The 20,583-nt window shown below is 39.8% G+C and overlaps 1 protein-coding gene across 1 annotated transcript in view; it reads right to left on the bottom strand.

Moving 5' to 3' along the window:
• Window positions 1–20,232, bottom strand: part of PTH2R (parathyroid hormone 2 receptor) — an 87,561-nt gene extending 67,329 nt beyond the window's left edge. The window contains exons 1-2 of the mRNA XM_034655080.1: window positions 18,721–20,232; window positions 978–1,080 (exon numbers count right to left, since the gene is read on the bottom strand). Coding sequence (XP_034510971.1) covers window positions 978–1,080; window positions 18,721–18,795 — 178 coding nt within the window. The 5' untranslated portion in view covers window positions 18,796–20,232. The remainder of the gene's footprint in view (window positions 1–977; window positions 1,081–18,720) is intronic.
• Window positions 20,233–20,583: the final 351 nt, after the last annotated feature.

Raw genomic sequence — 20,583 nt, 5'->3', positions numbered from 1 at the left:
TTGGAGGAAATTGCATGCTGTTTTCCAGAACGTCTGCACCAGCTTGCATTCCCACCAACAGTGTAAGAGGGTTTCCCTTTCTCCACATTCTCACCAATATCTGTTGTTTCCTGAGTTGTTAATTTTAGTAACGCATAGCTTTAAAGACATTATCTGCTGCCTCCAGACTTTGGGAATTTAGGAAAGCTCAGTAAATAGCACCTCCCTTTAAAAAAAAAATTCCTTAATTATAGACAACTATCAAGACAAGGCATTTTCCCATATAAAACATTATAATTTACCTACTACTCCAAAAAGTCCAATAAATAATTTTTTTCAATGGTCCAAATAAGAACTGTGAGTCATCACCAGGCCCCAAGGAGCACAAGCCACAGGTTCCTGTGTAGTTAGAACAGTAGAGCCCCCCCAAGAGCACCAAAGCCACCACAAGCTCACCTGTAGTGTTGTTGCTTTGTTTTTCTAGGTCCCCACTTGAATGTGGAACTAGTTGAGAAATTACATAGAGAGTCAGGCATATGGAAATTAAATAATCATTTTATTATGAAGAAAAAATTTTTTGAGAACAGGGCCTCAGTACATGCTTTTTTGTTCTTCTGATATTTATATATACTACCTAAAACCGCAAGCGATACGCACAAGAACAGAGCCTGCCCCTCCAAATTCACTACCTGGTTAAGGGCAAACCAGGATGCATGCTCTCTGCAAGCAAACAGATCCCAAAGAGAAGCCTGAGAAAGAGACCAATGTGCACGTGCCCAGCTCCTATTCTGAAACTCAAAAATCGGGCAAGTCGTTCTGCCCATAGGGAGGGAAGAGCTTGTGGTTAAAGAAATGAAAAGAGCATGATTCTGCTACTTGCCCCTCCACATGGAAACATGTAATGAACACCCTACTATGACTTCCCAGGGGAATTTGAGTCTTTTTGAGAACTGGGGTAGGGTAGGGACAAAAGAAGACATAATTTTTAGCACCTTTACCTCCTTCCTGGAGCTGTGATGTGATGTTGAGTTCACACTGCACTTTAGCTTTCAGCACAAGGACAATCTGGTCCTCAATTGTGACGGTGCCATCAGAATCCAGCTGTGGAAATGAACAAAATACAAACAGAAAAGTATTCCCATGACCTCTTTTTTAAACCATGATACAATCTTTCATTATCTACCTTCTAATACAGTTGAAAATTCAAGTTTTGATATCCAGCTATCTGAAATAGTCTTTTATCTGAATCAGACTTTCTACTAGATCTCTTCTACTAGACACTTTGATACACATTCCCACCCTGGAAGGTGCTTCTAACATAAAAGTGAATAATGAATTCTTATTGAATGAGCTCATCTACATTTGACTTTAATACCACCAGTGATGGAGAGGAAATTCTACTTTGGAAAACCTTCATTTCAATGAAATATATTTTATTTTAAATATGACAGAATAGTCCTATTTTGTTTGTTCAAAGCATGGAGCTTGGACCACCTGAATCTGACGCTCATATAAAATGTAGCTCCTTAGGCTACACATCAGACTCAGTGAATCAGAATTTATTTCCGAAGGTGGCGACTGGTAACCGCCATGTTTCACAGGAACGCTTTGTGGTTCTTGCACTAACTTTAATGGGTTTGAGAACCAACATATTTGAAGGTACAAGATAATGGTGAACACCGTTCTATTAGTCAAGATTCAATCAGAGAAACAGAACTAGTAAGAGACTGAGATAGATTATAGAGGGGCACCTGGTGGCTCAGTCGATTAAACGTCTGCCTTCAGCTCAGGTCATGACCCCGGAGTCCAGGGATCAAGCCCTATATACAGCTCCGTATCGGGCTCCCTGCTCAGCAGGGAGTCTGTTTCTCTTTCTTCCCCTTACCCTTCTCATTCTCTCTTCCTCTCTCAAATAAATAAATAAAATATTTTTTAAAAAAGATAGATTATAGAAAAATACAGGTAGAGATAGAGACAGAATAAGTACTTGTTACATGAATTTGACTAAAGTATTGTGGGAGGTGGTTAAACAATCTCCAGAAGGTCTTTTGGTTTTTGGTTTTGGTTTTTGTCTGACATAGGAGCTAGAAATCTACAGGTCAGGAAGCCAAAGACAGAAGAAGAGTGTAAAGAGAGGGAGAGTAAGAACAAGCTGGAACCGTGAGCATGTGCTAGAAACCAGGAAGACACACTAAAATGCATGTGAATTCTTGGTGCCTCCAGCCCTCGTGTTGTAGGTGTCCAGCAGAAGCTGACATTCTTTATCAGGGGCCTAAACACGCACTTGGCTCAGGAATCAGAGAAGTTAAAGGAGGACTCAGGAGAAGATGGAGCAGCTGCAGGCCTGGCTACTATCCCTCCCCAGTAAGATGAGCCAGCAGATAAGCAACAGTGTATGAGATATGAAAGTACCTGCCTGACCATCTGAGTGTAAAAAACAAAATGGCTTCTGCTTCACTTCTGCCCTCCAGTGCCCATGAAAAAATGTCTTGTGTGTCACCCTAACCAGAAACATAAAGGGAATGGGAATTCTGGGAAATACACTTTAACATAGCCAAGTTGACATATTACAAAGTCATCAAAATCCACCTCTGCCAACATGGCACCCTTATACATCTCTTTAAACCACAACGAATTTCCAGAAAACTAGATAACAAAGTCATGCTTCATCTAACATGATACAATTCATTTGGTATAAAGAGTGATTCCAAAAGAACAGAATCTTAAGCAGAAAAAGTCTGTATTCATCATCTCTAGCTATGTAACAAATTTACCCAAAACTCTGTGGCTTTAAAGCAACAAACATTAATTATCTCACAACTTGAGAGAGGCTTAGCTGGGTGGTTCTGGGCTCAGTCTCTTATGAGGTTTCAGTTAAGACTTCAGCTATAGATGCTGTCACCTAGACTTGACTGGGACTAGAGAATCCACTTCCGAGATGGTGAACTCACACAGCTATTGGCAGAGGGCTTCAGTTCCTCAGTGTCTGATGAGAAGAAATGTTAGTTCCTCACCACACAGTTCTCTCCATACGGGTGCCTGAGTGTCTTTACAACATGACAACTGGCTTCCCACAGATGAGTGATTCCAGAGAGAAAGCAAGGAGAAACCCACCATATCTTTCATGATCTAATCTCAGATGTCACTCATGGTCATTCCCACCATTTTCCATTAGTTAAAAGCAAGCCATCAAGTCTCACTTAAGAGGAGAGGAATTAATCTCTATCTTTTAAAGGGAGGTATCAAAAAATATATAAATATATCTTTAAACAACCACAAATTTCTACAGGTGTTCTCTAGAAAAAGAATACTGAGTATTATGGGTTTCGTAGATTTATTAACAATAATAGGGTCCAGGGGAGCCTGGGTGGCTCAGTTGGTTAAGTGTCTGCCTTCAGCTCAGGTCATGATCCCAGGGTCCTGAGATCTAGCCCCATGTTGGGCTCCTTGCTCAGTGGGGAGTCTGCTTCTCCTTCTCCCCCTGCTCATGCTCATGCTCATGCTCATGCTCACTCTCCCTTTCAAAAAAATAAATAATATCTTTAAAATAATAATAATAATGATGATAGGGTCCAGGGCTTTGCATTTCTGTTTTTCTGTAGGGGGCTTAGAAATTCTTAAATCAAATGAGATGATAAAACCCATCAATTTACCTAAGTGACCAACTCCCAATAATACAATCCTTTGCAAACCCCAAATCTTTAATTTCAGGCTGCAAATACTTACTCTCTAGAATCATTCTTTAAGGATTGTGGGGAAAACAACCTTTTTATGTTTTGCAATACGATAATGGACTAAACATTAGAAATAGAAAGATGTTTGTATTATTAGCCATAAAGACCCAGAGATTACTGATAATTATGATTTTTAAATAACATATAAAATGACACATTGGCATGCTAACTTGAAATGGAAGATACAGAAAAAATACCTATCATAAGAACTAGTTTTAGCATTAAAAAAGTCTTATTCCTAAAAATTAAGAGTTTATTTCCTAATATATTTATAATACAAAGAGTAGTTCAGTGAATGGTCTGGTATATAGTTTTAGAGATTTCTGGATAATATTCATAGTCCAATGCTCACATTTAATGATATTTATGAAAGGAGAGAATAAACAAAAAATGATTTTTTTGGATTGGAATACACCCCATAATTTAGTCCGCAGGCGGACACAATGCAGCTCCTGAGTTAAAAGAAGCTACACTAAAAGTGAGCCATGGAAAGCTCACTTATCCAGAAGGGGAATGAAATGTGGGCCTCTGAGCCTTGTGGGTAAGTGCGGTAGTAAAACTGACTGCTTCCCATTTATTATCCACAAGCAGCCAAGCACCATCCATGTTTTGCTTCGTTCTGTTTTCTGGCTGGTTTTTGTTGTTTGCTTTTTCAGTTCAATAGTTATTGTCTTTTATTTCGATCCTAGGAAACACTGGGTAAGCTGTGATCAAGTTTCAGAGCTATACATTTGATTCAGAGAAATCTGACTTCATGAAACATGAACGCTGCAAATCGTCCCTTGCCCATTTTTACTTGAATAAATACATTTTTTGTTTTCTGTAGTGCAGATTTAGCCTTTTTACCAGGATACCCTCTTCAGAAACGTAAGCATCATATAAAGTGCAGCTTCCACAGATTTTTTGCTCTACACATTGTGATCAGTTTAACCAGAAGCAAATTTGATTAGAATATACTAATTCATGATCTTTTAAATTGCTCTTTAGTCATTTCAAGTGAGAATAAGGAAATGTTTAACATCTTTTATATTGCTTTCCCTTCCTCCTTAGTTGCAGATACAAGTGTTCTTCACCATAGGGGGACAGTAAAATCACAGTACACTTAAAACAGAAGAAGAGTTTTCATATTGAATGTCTGTTACTCCAAAAGCAACAATTGCATCCAAAATAAAATGACACATTTAGTAAAAAAAAAAATATATATATATATATATATCAGTAATTTTTTCTGGGTAAGTGATCACTTACAATTTGAAATAAAATGCATTTTACTGAAAGTACTTAAAGTTGTTGTTATAGATACTGATTGGTTAAAGTCAGAATATGCAAATTCTTATAATTTCAATATTCACATTTATTCCATTTTTAAGTAAACATGAACCCGTAAGTTAGATGTTCTTAAAAAGAAGCATTCTGGAATTTCCTCCTCTGCATGATGGAATAGATGTATTTTTCTCTACTTCTCCCAGTAAGTACAACTAAAAGCTCTGGACATTATATATAAAATGCACATGAGATGATTCTGAAAGGCAAAGAGCAGACAGCAGACCAGCTAGGGACCTCAGATCCCAAAGAACAACACAGTGGTAAATTCTTTCAGTTTTCTTTTTGCCTTATGTATTTGGGACTTGGAGTTGAGAAGCTGGCAACTCTGAAACAACAACAGACACCCCTCCCCCAAAAAAAACCTTAAGAAAACCATATTTTCTACAGCAAGGAAGGAAAGGGACAGCCTGACTAGACAGAAAACTTTTACACAATAACAGCTCGACCAAAGCCAAACACCACAGAAAAAACACTGCAGTTCTATCCCAACTGACACCAGCAAAGGCCAAGTGGAGATCCACCCTTAGTGGGTTGTAAGGAGGTGATCCTACACTCTCTCCAGTGTGGTTTGAGAGCGAAGTAGGGAGCCAGGACATTCACCCACACTGGTCTGTAACATGCCCCATTGCCCCTCAGGGGTCAGTGGAGACCATGAGGAGAGCCTGGACTTCCACTCCCTGCTGCCAATGAAAAGGTACCCTTCCTTGGGGTGCTGTCAGAAAAGACCAAGTAGGGAGTCAGCCTAGCAATGAGGCCACCCCACGGTGGTGTCAGTGGAGACCACGTGGGGAGCAGAACTCATATCCACATCCATCAGCAACAAGGAGCTCCCCACCTTGGGTGTCAAAAGCAGCTGGCTGGGGAACCTAAACTTCTACTTCTACCGACACCCTCACTTCCCCAAGTATCTTAATACCAGATAAAGTAGATTTCAGAGCAAACAAAACTATAAGAGACCAAGAGGGACATTATCTAAGGATAAAATTGTCATTCCACAAAAAACATAGCTATCTTAAAAGTGTATGCAACAAAAAACAAAAAGAGGGCACCTGGGTGGCTCAATTGGTGAAGCCACTGACTCTTGGTTTCAGCTCAGGTCATGATCTCAGGGTCATGAGATCGAGCCCTGCGTGGGGCTCTGAGCTCAGTGAGGAGTCTGCTTGAGACTCTCTCTCTCCTTTTCCCTCTGGCCCACACACTCTTACTCTCTCTCTAAAATAAATAAATCTTTTTAAAAATAAAAACAGAAAAATATGTGAGGGAAACATTGATAGAATTGAAAGAGGAAATAGACAAGTCCACAATTATAGTTGGAAACTTCAATACTCCTTGCTCAATTCACAGAACGAGACAGAAAAGCAACAAAGATAGAGAAGAACTCAACAACGCCATCAACCAAGAGGATCTAACAGACACTTACAGAACACTTCACTCAACAAGGCAAGAGTACACATTCTTTCCGAGTGCTCACAGGATATATACCAAGGCAGACCATGTCCCAGACCCTAAAACAGATCTCAACAAGTTTAGAACTGAAATCATAAAGACTAGGTTCTCAGACACAATGGGCTCAAGCTAGAAATCAAAAACAGAAAGATAACAGGAAAACCTTCACGCACTTGGAAACTAAACAACATACTTCTAAATAATCCATGGGTCAAAAAGGAAGTCTCAGGGTAAATCAAAACAATACACTGAACTGAATCAAAATGAAAACATAAAATATCAAAATGTGTAAGGCCTCTAGAGCTAAAGCAATGCTGAAATTTACAGCACTAAATACCTACATTGGAAAAGAAGAAAAGTCTCATATCGATAACATAATGCTCTACCTCAAGAAGCCGGAAAAAGAAGAGCAAACTAAAACCAAAGCAAATGGAAGGACTTAATAAAGATAAAAACAGAAATCAATAAAATTTTTTTAAAAAATAGAGACTATCAATGAAACAAAGAGTTAGGTCTTTGAAAAAATAATAAAACTGACAAGCTTCTAGCAAGCGAACAAAGTGAAAAAGAGAGAGAAGACAAAAAGTAAATTATAGAAATGGAGAAGAGATTAGTGGTTGCCCTAGGGTTGAGGAGGAGATGTGAGTGTGTCTATAGAATGGCAAGAGAAGGGGAATCTTTAGGAGATCGGAAAGTTCTGTGTCTTGACTTTATCAATGTCAGTATGCTGGTTGTGACATTGTACTATACCTTCGTAAGCTGTTACCACTGGGAGAAACTGGGTAGAGGGTACAGGGTTCTCTCTGTATTATTTCTTTCAACTGCATATGAATCTGTAACTACCTGAGTAAGTTAATTTTTTTTTCAAAAGAAACAATCTGTCCTAACTTGAAAAAACACAATATATATAAAAATATTACCTCATTTTAGTACATGAAGATTTGCCACAAGGTGGTTGTAAAAAACAAAGGTAAATAAGAAATGTTAAAATATGACTATTTTATAATTTTGCAAAAATATCTCCTTTATAAAGTGAAGTTTCCTAAGTGCATATAATGCCTTCTTAGAAAGTTATTGTAATATTCATATATCAAATTTGGCTCTAATTTGGAAAGAATTGAAAGAATATATTTAAAGAGAATGAATTTCTTTGGACTTTCAACTTTCCATGGTCCAAAAGAAAGGTGAGTTGGTCTATAACAAGGAATTTTGCTTGGAATTCAGGATTAGTCATATAGTCCAGGATTGATAAGCCAAATAATAAACCAGTTTTATTAACTTTCTACTTCATGTTTTTATACAGGCCTCAAAAGAGTTCATACAGACCTATTAATATTTTATTTTGCTTTACTTAAATATTGATTTCACTCTCAAGAGTGTGATCCTTGAGAGCAGCCGAAGTTTTTACATTTTGAAGTGAATTTGAGAATGAAATGTTTTTATTTATTTAGACTTTATTGTCTGTAATATTAGGTTCAAATAGAGAAAAATATTCTGTTATAATAAACTGATAGCTTTGAGGAAAATATTGAACCATCCACCTTTAATTACAACACCACCTATGAAAGTGTTTCCCCGTTTGTCCTTTTTAAATTCAAAGTAAAACAAGTTATATGGATAAAACACACACACACACACACACAACCCAAACACAAGTGTCCATACCTCTCAAGTTTTTTAATCCTTTCACAAACTGATCTCTAACTCAGAATTAAATCTAAAGACCAGCCCATTTTGCACATTAGGCAGTAAATCATAATGTTCATGCAGGAAGCAAACTGAAAACATTTAAGAATACAATGGCCCTATCTGTGGCCTCATTCAAAGTCAGTTAGGATTTCAGCACTAGGAGAGTGACCACATGGAACTGTCATCCTTCACACCTATCATCCACCCTTTCTCTTTCATTTTAACCACACGAATTTATTAGGTATTTATAGAGCTCCAATCACTACTTAGAAACCAAGCATAGGGGCGCCTGGGTGGCACAGCGGTTGAGCGTCTGCCTTGGGCTCAGGGCGTGATCCCGGCGTTATGGGTTCGAGCCCCACATCAGGCTCCTCTGCTATGAGCCGGCTTCTTCCTCTCCCACTCCCCCTGCTTGTGTACCCTCTCTCGCTGGCTGTCTCTATCTCTGTCAAATAAATAAATAAAATCTTTAAAAAAAAAAAAAAAGAAAAAGAAACCAAGCATAGTTAATTTTTTAAGTCATCTAATGATGATAAAGGTGAAGAACAGATTAATGGTTGCCAAGTATTGGAGAGAGCAGGGAACAAGGTAGAAGGAAGAGACTGTGGCTATGGAAAGGTAGCAAGAGGGATTCCTGTGTTGAAACTGTTCTGTATCTTGACTATGGTGGCGGTCAAGGGCATCTGTGCCTGTCATAAAACCGCACAAAACTAAATGTACACAAGCCAATGAATACATATAAGACCAGTGACAGATGAATTAAGTAGGTGAATTATACCAATATCAATTTCCTGCTTGGGCTATTGTATTATAGTTATGAAAGATGTCCCCACAGGGAGCATTTGGGTAAAAGGTATGCTGAATCCCTGTATTATTTCTTACACTACATGTGAAACTACAATTTTCTCAAAATATTTTCTTCATTCAATAAAGAGTTTTTAGTAAATTGCATTTAATGATTACAACCATGACAGAGAAAGACCAACTTAATTTTAAATTAAATGCCATGTAATCTATTAATTTGAGCTAAATTAAGTTCAAATATATTAAGACGGTTTGGCAAAGAATTTGAGTGCAAAAGAAATCATGCATTAGGTAGTTCCCCATAATTTATAGGTTTCTATAAATATGAAATATTCCCTATCCTCTCAAGGAAAACCAATTAGAACTGACAATTTTTAAATTCCCACCCTTTACCAGATCTCCCAAGCAAGAGATTAATTGTCAACTATTAATCATCAACTAATTTAAAATAACTCAGATGGCAATTCAGTAAAGCAACTGTGTGTATCTTCCTAAAAAGTAATTTACTTATCTTACGGAAAGTTGCCATCAACACATAAATTCAGAATTAGCCAAGTTAAGAACTATGCACGCAGGATCAAGCAGGGGCGTGCAACATTCAATCAAGTCAAAAGCTCCATTTTCAAATCTCAGCAAAATTGGCCCAAGAGCTTTAGTTTCTTAAAAACCTAACTAGCTAGTAGATCTAAAATGGCTATTGAAATCATTCCACACTAAGAATTTGGGAAGTTTTCTTTGAACATAGAAAAGCTGAAATTTACTTTGAATGGGGTCCCTGTAATTACGGCGAAATACAGAATTTCAAAAACAGGCATACCCACTTTACTGCACTTTGCCTTATTGCATTTCTCAGATGCTGAGTTTTTTTTTACAAATCGAAGGGTTGTGGCAACCCTGCATTGAATGAGGCTATCGACGCCATTTTTTCCAACAGCATTTGCTCTTTTCATGTCTCTGTGTCACATTTTGGTGATTCTCACAATATTTCAAGCTCTTTTATGTGTTATCATTTCTTATGATCTGTGATCCGTGATTATGATACACTGAAATCTCAAGTGATGGTTAGCCTTTGTTCAGCAATCAAGTACTTTTAATTATGTACCTTGTTTTTTTTCAGACATAAAGCTATTACACAATTAATAGATTACAATATAATATAAATAAAATTTTTATATTCACTGGGAAACCTAATAATTTATTTGACTCACTTTCTTGCAATATTCACTTTATTACAGTGGTCTGAAACCAAACCTGCAGTATCTCCAGGGCAAGCCTGGGGCTCTTAAGTGTTCTCAGCACACACACATACACACACACACATACACACACACACACACACACACAGTGAGGTGATGGGTGTGTTAATTAACATGATAATGATAATCATTTCACAATGTGTATATATATTAAATTATCGTGTTGTACACCTTTAAAAGAATCACATTGTACAACCAAAAAAAAAAAGAAGAAGAAGAAAAAGAAAAAGAAATGCAATACAAAATAAATAAGCTACTCCTACCCTAACAAACAAACAGTGTTGGTCTGTTTGGGGATGTAACAAATCATCAAGAAGATGATTGTTTCCTTCCGGCAGTTGGCAACCAGAATTTGAGATACAGAAAATCAGGCTGCAGGCCAAATCGCAGTGAAAACATTCCAGCCATTTGTATCTACAGTGTCACTACCCCGGGCAACACATCTGTCATGCAGCATAGCTGTGGGATCCTGAGAAAGTCGTGGCTGGGAAAAATAACATGGTTGATATCCAATGGGAATGAGAAGGCTAATTTTGAGCAAAAGCAATGAGGTAAAACCACCATTAATAATAAGGTCAAGAAACTATAAGGTAAGTTTGACATACTAGAAACTCTGTGCATTCATTAACAATTATGCACGTATATTAAGAGAATAAAGGAAAATTACTATGAGAACTTGTAAATTAAACCATTTTCTATGACCTCTCAAAAAAGGGATGAATGTTGGAATGAAACTTTGGTTTCCCTAATTTCTGACCTAAGGCTGTGACCACCTATCACACAACAGCTAGCTTTATGGATGAACAAGAGGAGGTCGAGGTGTGACTATCTTTAGACAGTTGAATGAGTAATGGTGTGTGGGGAGTAGGAAAAGGTAACATGTAATGAGGAATTGAGTCAATAGATCTGGGAATAATAAAGGGGTTCTAAATCAGTGAGAAGTGAGAGTCCACATGGTCTTACTGGAGGTAAAATAAAACTTAACCCAGAGATCCAGGGCTGGGGGAAGCGGAAAAGAGCTATATTTGACAAGACTGTGTGAGATCAGTGTAGTCTGGGACACAGACTTTTGGACAGATGAGGGGAGGGACACAAGAGGCAACCACCCAACAGTATAGTGTCTTATGAGGTTGACTTCCCTCCCAAAGGAATCAGCATCACCCAAAGGTTGTAGTAAACATTAATTCAAATGTAGAAACCTTTCTAAGAATACTGAACATTATCTGTTTGAACAGGTGGGCATGTGTTTTGGCTGTATTTCTATTTCCGGTAATTATCACAGTATCCAGCACATGTGAGACCCTCAAAGTACTTGCTGAACTGAAGTGTTATGAATAGAAGGTTATGGGGTTTTTTATTGTTGTGTTTTAATTGATATACAATTGATGTGTAACGTGTTGTATTATTTCCAGGCATATCGATTGGGTATTTGTATATATCGTGAAATGATAACCACAGTAAGTCCATTTAGCATCTGTTACCATATATTCACCAAACTTTTTTCTCATGATGAGAAATTTTAAAATCTACTCTCTTGGCAACTTTCAAATATGCAATACAGTGTTATAACTATGGTCATCACACTGCACGTTACACCCTTATGGCTTACTTATTTTAAAACTGGAAGTTTGTACCATTGACCACCCTATTTTTGTTTGTTAGGTAAGGTGTTCTATTTTTTTTAACAGCTTTATTGAAATACAAAGTAGTAGGGGCACCTGGGTGGCTCAGTCGTTTAAAGCGTCCAACTCTTGGTTTCAGCTCAGGTCATGATCTCAGGGTCATGGGATCAAGCCCCACATTGGGCTCCATGCTCAGTTCAGTCTGCTTGTCCCTCTCTCTCTGCTTCTCCTCCCTACCCCCCAGCTGATGCGTGCACACACTCTCTCTCTCAAATAAATAAGTAAAATCTTTAAAAAAAAAAAAAAAAGAAAGAAAAGAAATACAAAGAACGACATATATTTAACAGGTACAATTTGATGGGTTTGGACATACGCAAACACTTATGATACCATCACCAAAATCAAGGTAACAGATACAGTCAACATCTTCCTCAGTAGGTCAGGAGCGACAGTGTGGCTCTTGGGCACTAACTACACAATGAGCATGAGTGGCAAAAAATGTGATAAACTCACAAACAAAACACCATTACTAATATATTACCAATCTGGTGGGAAACAGAAGCATGCTGTGCCTTTTGGATTGATTTTAAAAGGCATTTTTAAGACTGCAGGGAAGCCCCTCATGTCTGCTTATGGTTTCTTCTAGTTTTTTAGATATCTCTAAGTTCAATTAATCAACACGAAAATGGTGCTTAAGTTCCGCTTACATGACTACCTAAAGGCTTCTGGATGTCATCGTGTCTTACAGACTTTATTCAACTAGGAAATAAGATCCCAGAATATATACTGAGAGGAGAAGTTCCACCTTGGTGCTCATTACATGCATGAGTGCCCTTCTGAAGGCAGATTCTCCTGTGGGGTAGGCAGAAGAATATGCAAGCTCAGACGGATCTCATGCCCGCGAAATTGGTCTAAATGCATTGTTCAACATAATCTTCGCTCTAAGAAAGTGTATTTAAAAAAATCACCAAAATTTTTTTCTCATAGAAAAGAGAACTAGCCTGATTATATAAGTAAGGAAAGTGACAAGAAGTATAAATTATTCTCATTTAAGAAACTGTAGCCAGTTTGCAATTCGATGTAAATGGTTTCATAAAGGAGAGGCAGAAGTTTGCCCTAATTACACCGAGAAGTCTGCTCTAATCTAGCCACATAAATTGGTCAAACAGTATTAAGCAACACTTTTGTTTGTCTGTAGGTTTTTAAGCACGTTATCAATACGTATCTTATTATTAACAAGAGTATTTGACTTACTTGCTAATTCAAGCAGCAATCTATAATAGGTCTTCTACCTATGACCTGGCAAACACTTACCAATATTTAATGAGTATCTACTAGGTACCATATACTGTAGAAAAGTTATTAAGAATCAGTTCTTGCCCTCAAGTAATCCACTATCTATGGCAGAACATCAAAATGATTAATCTGACATATTTTTAAAGAAACAGCATATCAGGGGCGCCTGGGTGGCACCGTCCATTAAGTATCCAACTCCTGGTTTCAGCTCAGGCCATGATCACGGGGTCCTGGGATCAAGCACCATGTCAGGCTCCACATTCAGCATGGAGTCTGCTTCAGATTCTCTCTCTCCCTCTCCCCTGCCCCTCCCTCTCATGCTGTCTCTCTCTCTTTCTCTCTTTAAAATAAATTTAAAAAATCTTAAAAAAAACAAGAAATAGCATATCATTTATGAGTTTAAAATAAAAATTATACATGATATAATTCAGAACTTTCTACACTAGCCTTCCATTTAACAACTTAAAAAAATTAGCAACCCATTCTTCCTTCAGCTGAATTACCTTCTATCTCTTGGATCCATCTGCCTTCTTGCATCTCCAATTCTACAAGGACACACCAGTCAGAACACCTGCAACTGCCTTCTGATTAGTTGCTCTGTCTTCAGAATGACTTCTTCAAAGGGGGAGACAGATATTAATCAAGTACTCAGATCAATAAATGTAAAATTATAACATCTATCAGTACCATGAAAAAAATGTCCAATTGCTACCAGAATGCAATTGGGTTCTGAAGGAGAAACTGTAAGGAACAGAAGGAACAGTGTTGGTGGCAGAGAGAATAACCCTGCAAAATACACACACACACACACACACACACACACACACACACACACACACCATTTAAAACCCTTCAGTGGCTCCCAATTATGTTAAGAAGTAATCTCAATCTAATAATCATTCCATTAAAAAGCCCTTAACTAGTCTACTAAAAAAAAAGAGCTGGCACATTCATTATCCAACACCTTAAGGCTTTTGTGTGTTTGCATATTTTTCAATTCAACATTCCCACGTCCCGTGAGATAAGCACCATCATCACCGTCACTTCAGACTGGAGGCCATGGAGGTTCAGAGGGTACACTGGGCTCCCTAAAGTCACCTTGCCATTAGAAGATTTAAAGAGTAACTCAAGGAGAAGGCAAAACCCAAACAGAGGGGAAAGAAAGAACATAGATTCTAGTGGATGGCAAAACCAACTGAAGCTCAAGGCAGGAAAATAAATGGAGTGTGTCAATGTTCGTTGAAAATGTTCTATTTCTCTTCACGAAGAACTGAGGAAGTTCCAAGGAAATGAAACCTCTCTGTGCATGGCCAGGAAGAGGCCACACCTAGCTCCCTTCCATCGTGCAGCTTCGAGGCTGCCGGGGCTGAGGATTCTACCGGCAATTAGTGCAGCCGCAGAGAAGCCCGCCACCCCAGGGACACAGGCTTCCCCATGCCCGGAAGACGATGAAAACCGCCTGGCTACCAACAGGAAAGAAGGAGAACCAACCAACCATTGGCTCTTTACAGTAGTGCTTATGAAAATGGGCATCATGCAGACGCAATCAGCAGTCAAGTTTCAGTTTGATTTTGCTAAGAGTAGTCCCTTAGCTTACCATCTTGGAGAAGCTGCCTATCCTGATTATGTCCTCATTCTTAAACCTACCAGTGATGGCTCATTGCTAGTTCCATCTGCTATCACCATGATCTCCAACTGACGGACATGGCTGTAGGCTCGCTTACTTACTTACTTATTTATTTATCCATCTATCTCCCCTTCTCTCTCTATACCCCACTCCTACTTCAGTACCTCTCCATATGCAACCACTTAATGTGAAATTTATATGCACATATATCTCTTACCTGTATGTTTATACAATATGTATTGCTGCTTTATGTTCATGTATTTAAATATATGTAAATGGTATTATGTCATACATCTCATTGTTTATATGCTATAGCTTATCCTGTTCGAAACATCTCATACACAGCTGTTTTGTGTACATTGAATCTACTGCTTTATACTGCTGCTTAGCATACCCCATTATGAACACCCAGGTTGACCCCAACACCACAGAATTATTGCAGTAACCAATATGAACTTGTCTAAGAAATTCCTCGGGATATATACACAGGGGTGGATATTGTTGGGACAGAGGGCTGTATAGACATAATTTAGCTCAGCAGGGCCTAACTGATCTCCATGATGAGGACACCGATCTGAGGGGTGGGTTCCAGGGTAGAAGCCAGGGTGGAATCATGACTACTCTACTCTTGTTAGCTGTGCAACCTGAGAAAATTACCTAACATCTCTTAGCCCCATTTTCTCACTTATGAAATGAATAGTTACAGTGCCTATCTCATAAGGTAACTATGAGAATTAAATGAGATAATAATAAAGTGCTTAGTGCAGTATTTGGTACTTGGTAGGTAAATAAATACCATCCGATTATCACCCCTTCCCCCCAAGTATGAGATTTCTGATTCCCCAGTAGACTCTGAGTCTTCACACTGGAAGGTCAGTAGAGCTAATCCTTCTCACTGAACAGAGTAAGAGGAGAGACACCAAGTTTCATGCCCAAGGATGTTGCATGTTTTCAGAGGAGGAAATTGAATGCGGCTTTTGAGTTCCCAGGCTACTGCTGTTTTCCCCACATCAGAATGTCCATGACAAGGCTGATATTCCACTTAGGCAAAAAATGAGTGATTACTGAAAAACAAAACCTGCCCATGAGTATCTCCTCACACCTAGTACTGTATGGAACTCACATACTTCCATTCAATACGTCGTGATCTTCTGGGAATTTTCTCCAGTCGTCTTGATGGATTTGTACTCACTTCCAGGCACATACACTGTCAGAGCCACACTGATCTGCAGCCACTGAGCCTGCAGAAGGTGACTGAATCACATGGGGTCAGCCCATTCCTGAGCCCAGCAAAACCAGTGTTGTCCCTTGATAATTGTGTAAGGAAGGCAAACACGGAAGTGCACCACTGACATAGTCCTTCAAGAAAGAACCAACTATTTGTGTGGAAGGAGTGTGGTTACCTGACAGCCTCCAGCTGCAGTACTTTCAAACATCTCAGCTTTGGAGCCAAGTGCACAATTATAAAAACAATCCTGAGCTAATGAGTAAACAACAGTCGGAGTACTAGGACCTGGCCATTTCATCACCATCTGGGACTCCTCTGACGGGCAACCTCTACTCCTGAGCTCTCCATGCGGTTGGCCAAGACTCTGCCAGATTTGCATCCTGGTCTGAAGCTCTCCCTGTCCGATTCCACTTCCTTGCTCTTTTCTCTTTCACAGGCATTACTCCCCAGTAACCCTACTGTACCACTACTTCCATCTCAGAGTCTGTGTCCAGAAGGACCCACTGACACAGCAAACAAAATACTGCCCATATTTGTACAGTGCTCCCCATCCCCACGGGACAGGCTGACTTGAAGACATGTATTACCGGGCACTGTAACGACTATGCGTGAACACGTGAGTTTGGAACTGCACATCTTCACCAACCAAAAATGACAGGGAGCTTTAACAACAATTGACAGGTACTAGTCTATATCTATTTTGTGATGTGATCCAATGTTTATTCAATATTAAACATTTGTTCTGCTTTGATACATTCCCTTCATTGTTCTATCAATATATTTTCTAAATTTAATATGCATATTAGCTGGGAATGAAGATGAACAGACTGAAGATCAGAGAAGGTGTCAATGGGTCAACATAAATCACTTTATTTTAACCTCAGATTTTGTTTAAAGGGCCAAAAATGTAAAGTGTTGCCACACACTGTCATTTCATACATTCTTAATTTATAAACCTAAATGGAAGTCAATTTAAAACAATTCATCTCAACCAGGGCTGATTTTGTCTCCCAAGAGGTATTTGGCAACATCTAGAGACATTTCTTGGTTGTCACAATTGGGCGGGGGGGAGGGGGTTGAGGGGGTTGGGCCGCTACTGGCTTCAAGTGGAGAGGACAGGAATGCTGCTAAATACCCTTCCATGCACAGGACAGTCCCCACAACAAAGAACTACGTGGCCCAGGATGTCAATAGTGCCAAGGCTGAGAAACCTTGGTTTAAAATTATAGAAAAAATGTCCAATGTCCTGAGTATTTTACTGAAAGCTAAAAGCAAAAGAAATATTCTGCCCACAATCTCATAGTGATATTTTGTTGTTGTGCTAATCAATATCTCCCAGTTCCCTTAAAAAAGTAATCTGGAACACTGAATAAAATAAATGATTACAGTTCATTTGCTCCTGATACAAGGAAGCCATGTTTTTAAGCATATTATTCAAATATCTTAATGAGACAGAAATGCAGGACATACATTAGACATCACCAGAGTTCCATAACTGTCACCAAATCTTTAGGGTTTCTTTTTTTCCATTTGCTCATATTCCTTCTGCTATCTGGGTGAAATTTTTCAGGTTTGAGCATACCCTACTTTCAGGCATCCATTGCTAATATTATTAGTTAATGTATAATACACATATTGTTTGATTTTTTAACATAACAAGTTTGCATTAAACATCCCGGTCATGCTAAGTAAAGCCCAGTATTTAGCAGGTCAGGGCACATTTTCCTTTAACATACGTGGCTATGTGGTAAATAATAATAATAATAATAATAATAATAATAATAATAAATTTTTAATTGCGCTTTTAGGATAACTGACATATAAACTGATCATTTGAGAGCCAAGAACATAGTACTAAGTTTAGATAGTATTAATACATAAATCAACGCCTTAATTTTCTCGTGGTTAAAGAATTAAACAAAAATACTTGGGGCTCCATTTGACGGTCAAGGTGCGCCCCCTGCTGAACTAAAGAGAGAAATAACGTTGATGCAGTTTAAATTCACAGGGCTCTTAGACTGCATTACACCCATCACTACACGCATCTCCATACAGCTCATCTGAAAAGCTGAGTGTAAACCCCACATTTTATTTGACTCAAAAAAATGTGAGGTTGAATAATTACTTGCACATTAGAAAGGTCCTATTCTAAAAGATCACCCAAAAAATCTCTAAACAGTATTAGCAGCATGAAACGACAACTAACACTTACTCTTAACATTACAAACTAAGCTTTTAACAACTGCATGTTTTGTTCTATCAAGTCTTCGCTTTAATGATATGTGACTATCAGGGACAGCCGGTTATCCTTTCAGTCAGTAGTTACAATGATCCTAGAAGTTTAAGTTCTCAAAATTGACAGTAAATTGCCAGCAGACAAAAATAATTTGGATTAATTAAACGAGAACTAAGGAGTCTAAGGGCAAGAAAAGTTCGTTCACCTCCCAGTCTCGCCCTCCTGATCCAGAACCCGCTGTAAATACCCCCTTACTTTGAGATGCCAAAACGCTGGTCTGAACCCCAGAACGCCCACCTAAAACATATCTTTGCAGCTCCACTAAATGCCTGTCAAACCCTGAGGGATGCGTGTGTGTATGTGTGTGTGTGTGTGTCTGCATGTGTTAGCATGAGCCCGCGCGCGCCTCGGTCTCCGTCTCCCTAACGCCAAGTCCCGAGGCTCCGCGAAGCAGATGTCGAGCGGCACCGCTCTTACCTGGGCTCCGGAGAGAAGGCAGCCGCCGAGCACCAGCCACCCCCAGACGTAGGGCGATGCTCCCGGCCGGGCCATGCCGGGACGAGCCCAAGCGAGAAGCAGGGACGCTGTGCCGGAGCCCGGAGAGGCTCCCCACTCGCAACTTGGCCGGCGCGGGGCAAACTTGCTGCCGGGAGCGAGGCGCAGCTGGGGCGACCCGGACCGACTGTCGGATCTCGCTCCTGCTCGCCGAGGCCCGCGCCTTGGGTCTGCCGGGGAGAGCCGCCCTGCAAGGCCGGCGTGGGAGGAGGGGGCCGACGGACGCCGCGGATCACTGCGCGCCCCGCGTGGTTGCAGGAGGGGCGGGAAAGCGCTCGAGCTCCTGCTCAGAGCCACTGCGTCCCGCAGCCCATGGGACCCGAGGGCAATGGATCCCGAGCGCGGCTGCCGCCACCCCCAGCTCGCGCAGTCTTTACTTCCGTCCACTCTGTACCGGGTCCCAACCCCCTGTCTCTAGGGGCGCCCTGCGCCCTCAGCGAGTGGTCTGAAAGTTCCCCGCTGTCCAGCGGCGCGCTGACCACCAGTCACGGGAGGCCCCAGCTAGTGTGGCTGAAGGCTTCGGAGGCCAAGCGGGCGCTGCGCCTGCGGCTGTGTGCGGAGCAGTCCCCGCAACCCTCTCAAGTTCTCCGGTTCCCTTTCACCTAACCACTATTAATAGTGTGTGAATGTGTGTGTGTGTGTGTGTGTGTGTGTGAGAGAGAGAGAGAGAGAGAGAGAGAGGGAGAGAGAGATTGAGATAGAAGGAAAGAGGCAGGGAGATTCCACTCCAGCAGAAATCTCTGGGTCAAAATTTCTTTGTATCATTTGGTGAGTTTTGGATCCAGGCTTCATAGAAAAGGCAACTAATTTATAAGTATAGGGATGCTCGTGTGTGTGTGTGTGTGTGTGTGTGTGTGTGTGTGTGTGTGTTTAAATATATTCGTTTGGGCCAAACCCTGTTCCCTTATTTTTCTTACAGGTGTAATCATCAAGATGCCAGAGACCTTCCTTTAGAGACATTGAGTCCGGGAATATTTAGTCTCCCAAGATCTGATCCAGTTGGGAAAGAATGATGCCCAAAGACAAAACACAATAATTCCCTCTCCTCTTGACAATGAGGATCTGAGATTTGTCACCATCAGCTTTCATATGAGTGCCAAAGTGAAAACTGGGTTTGCTTTTAAAACTTCTATTGTTTGGCCACCCTAAAACATTAGAAAGGGATCATTTTTATTTCTATTTCTGCATGTCTGAAATGTTCACTCCTATCTCTATTTTAATAGCATTGTTTATATTACATATATGTATTGTGAACAATCTCGTGCTTTTTGGAAGTAGCAAAATCTAAATTATACAGCATACACACACAGGCACACACCAGTAAAATTACCAAGTAAAGTTCACTTTCTACTTACTCTATCAAAGATTTATAGCACTCTCTGTGGTGACTCTTCTCTAAAGTCTTCAGTTTGATTAAATCAGTTAGAACTACTACCTGTTACTTTATCCTACTCAAGCAAGAAAATAATGGTAAAGTATAATACTGATAGACTAGATACCTAGCAGTATAAAGCATTAAGTACTTTATTACATTGCAGTTACTCTTCTAAGTACTTTACACAAAATTTTTTAAGAGCTTTCTTATTTTCTTTTATTTTTTAGAAGATTTTATTTATTTATTTGTCAGAGAGAGAGAGCATAAGCAGGGGACTGGCAGGCAGAGGAAGAAGCAGGGTTCGAGCTGAGCAGGGAGCCCGAAGCGGGACTCGATCCCAGGACCCTGGGATCACGACCTGAGCCAAAGGCAGCCGCTAAACCGACTGAGCCACCCAGGTATCCTTTTAC

This window comes from Ailuropoda melanoleuca, chromosome 2 (assembly GCF_002007445.2).
Source record: "Ailuropoda melanoleuca isolate Jingjing chromosome 2, ASM200744v2, whole genome shotgun sequence".
Taxonomy (NCBI): domain Eukaryota; kingdom Metazoa; phylum Chordata; class Mammalia; order Carnivora; family Ursidae; genus Ailuropoda; species Ailuropoda melanoleuca.
Note: the sequence above shows the minus strand (reverse complement) of the source record. Positions and strands in the feature narration are given on the sequence as shown.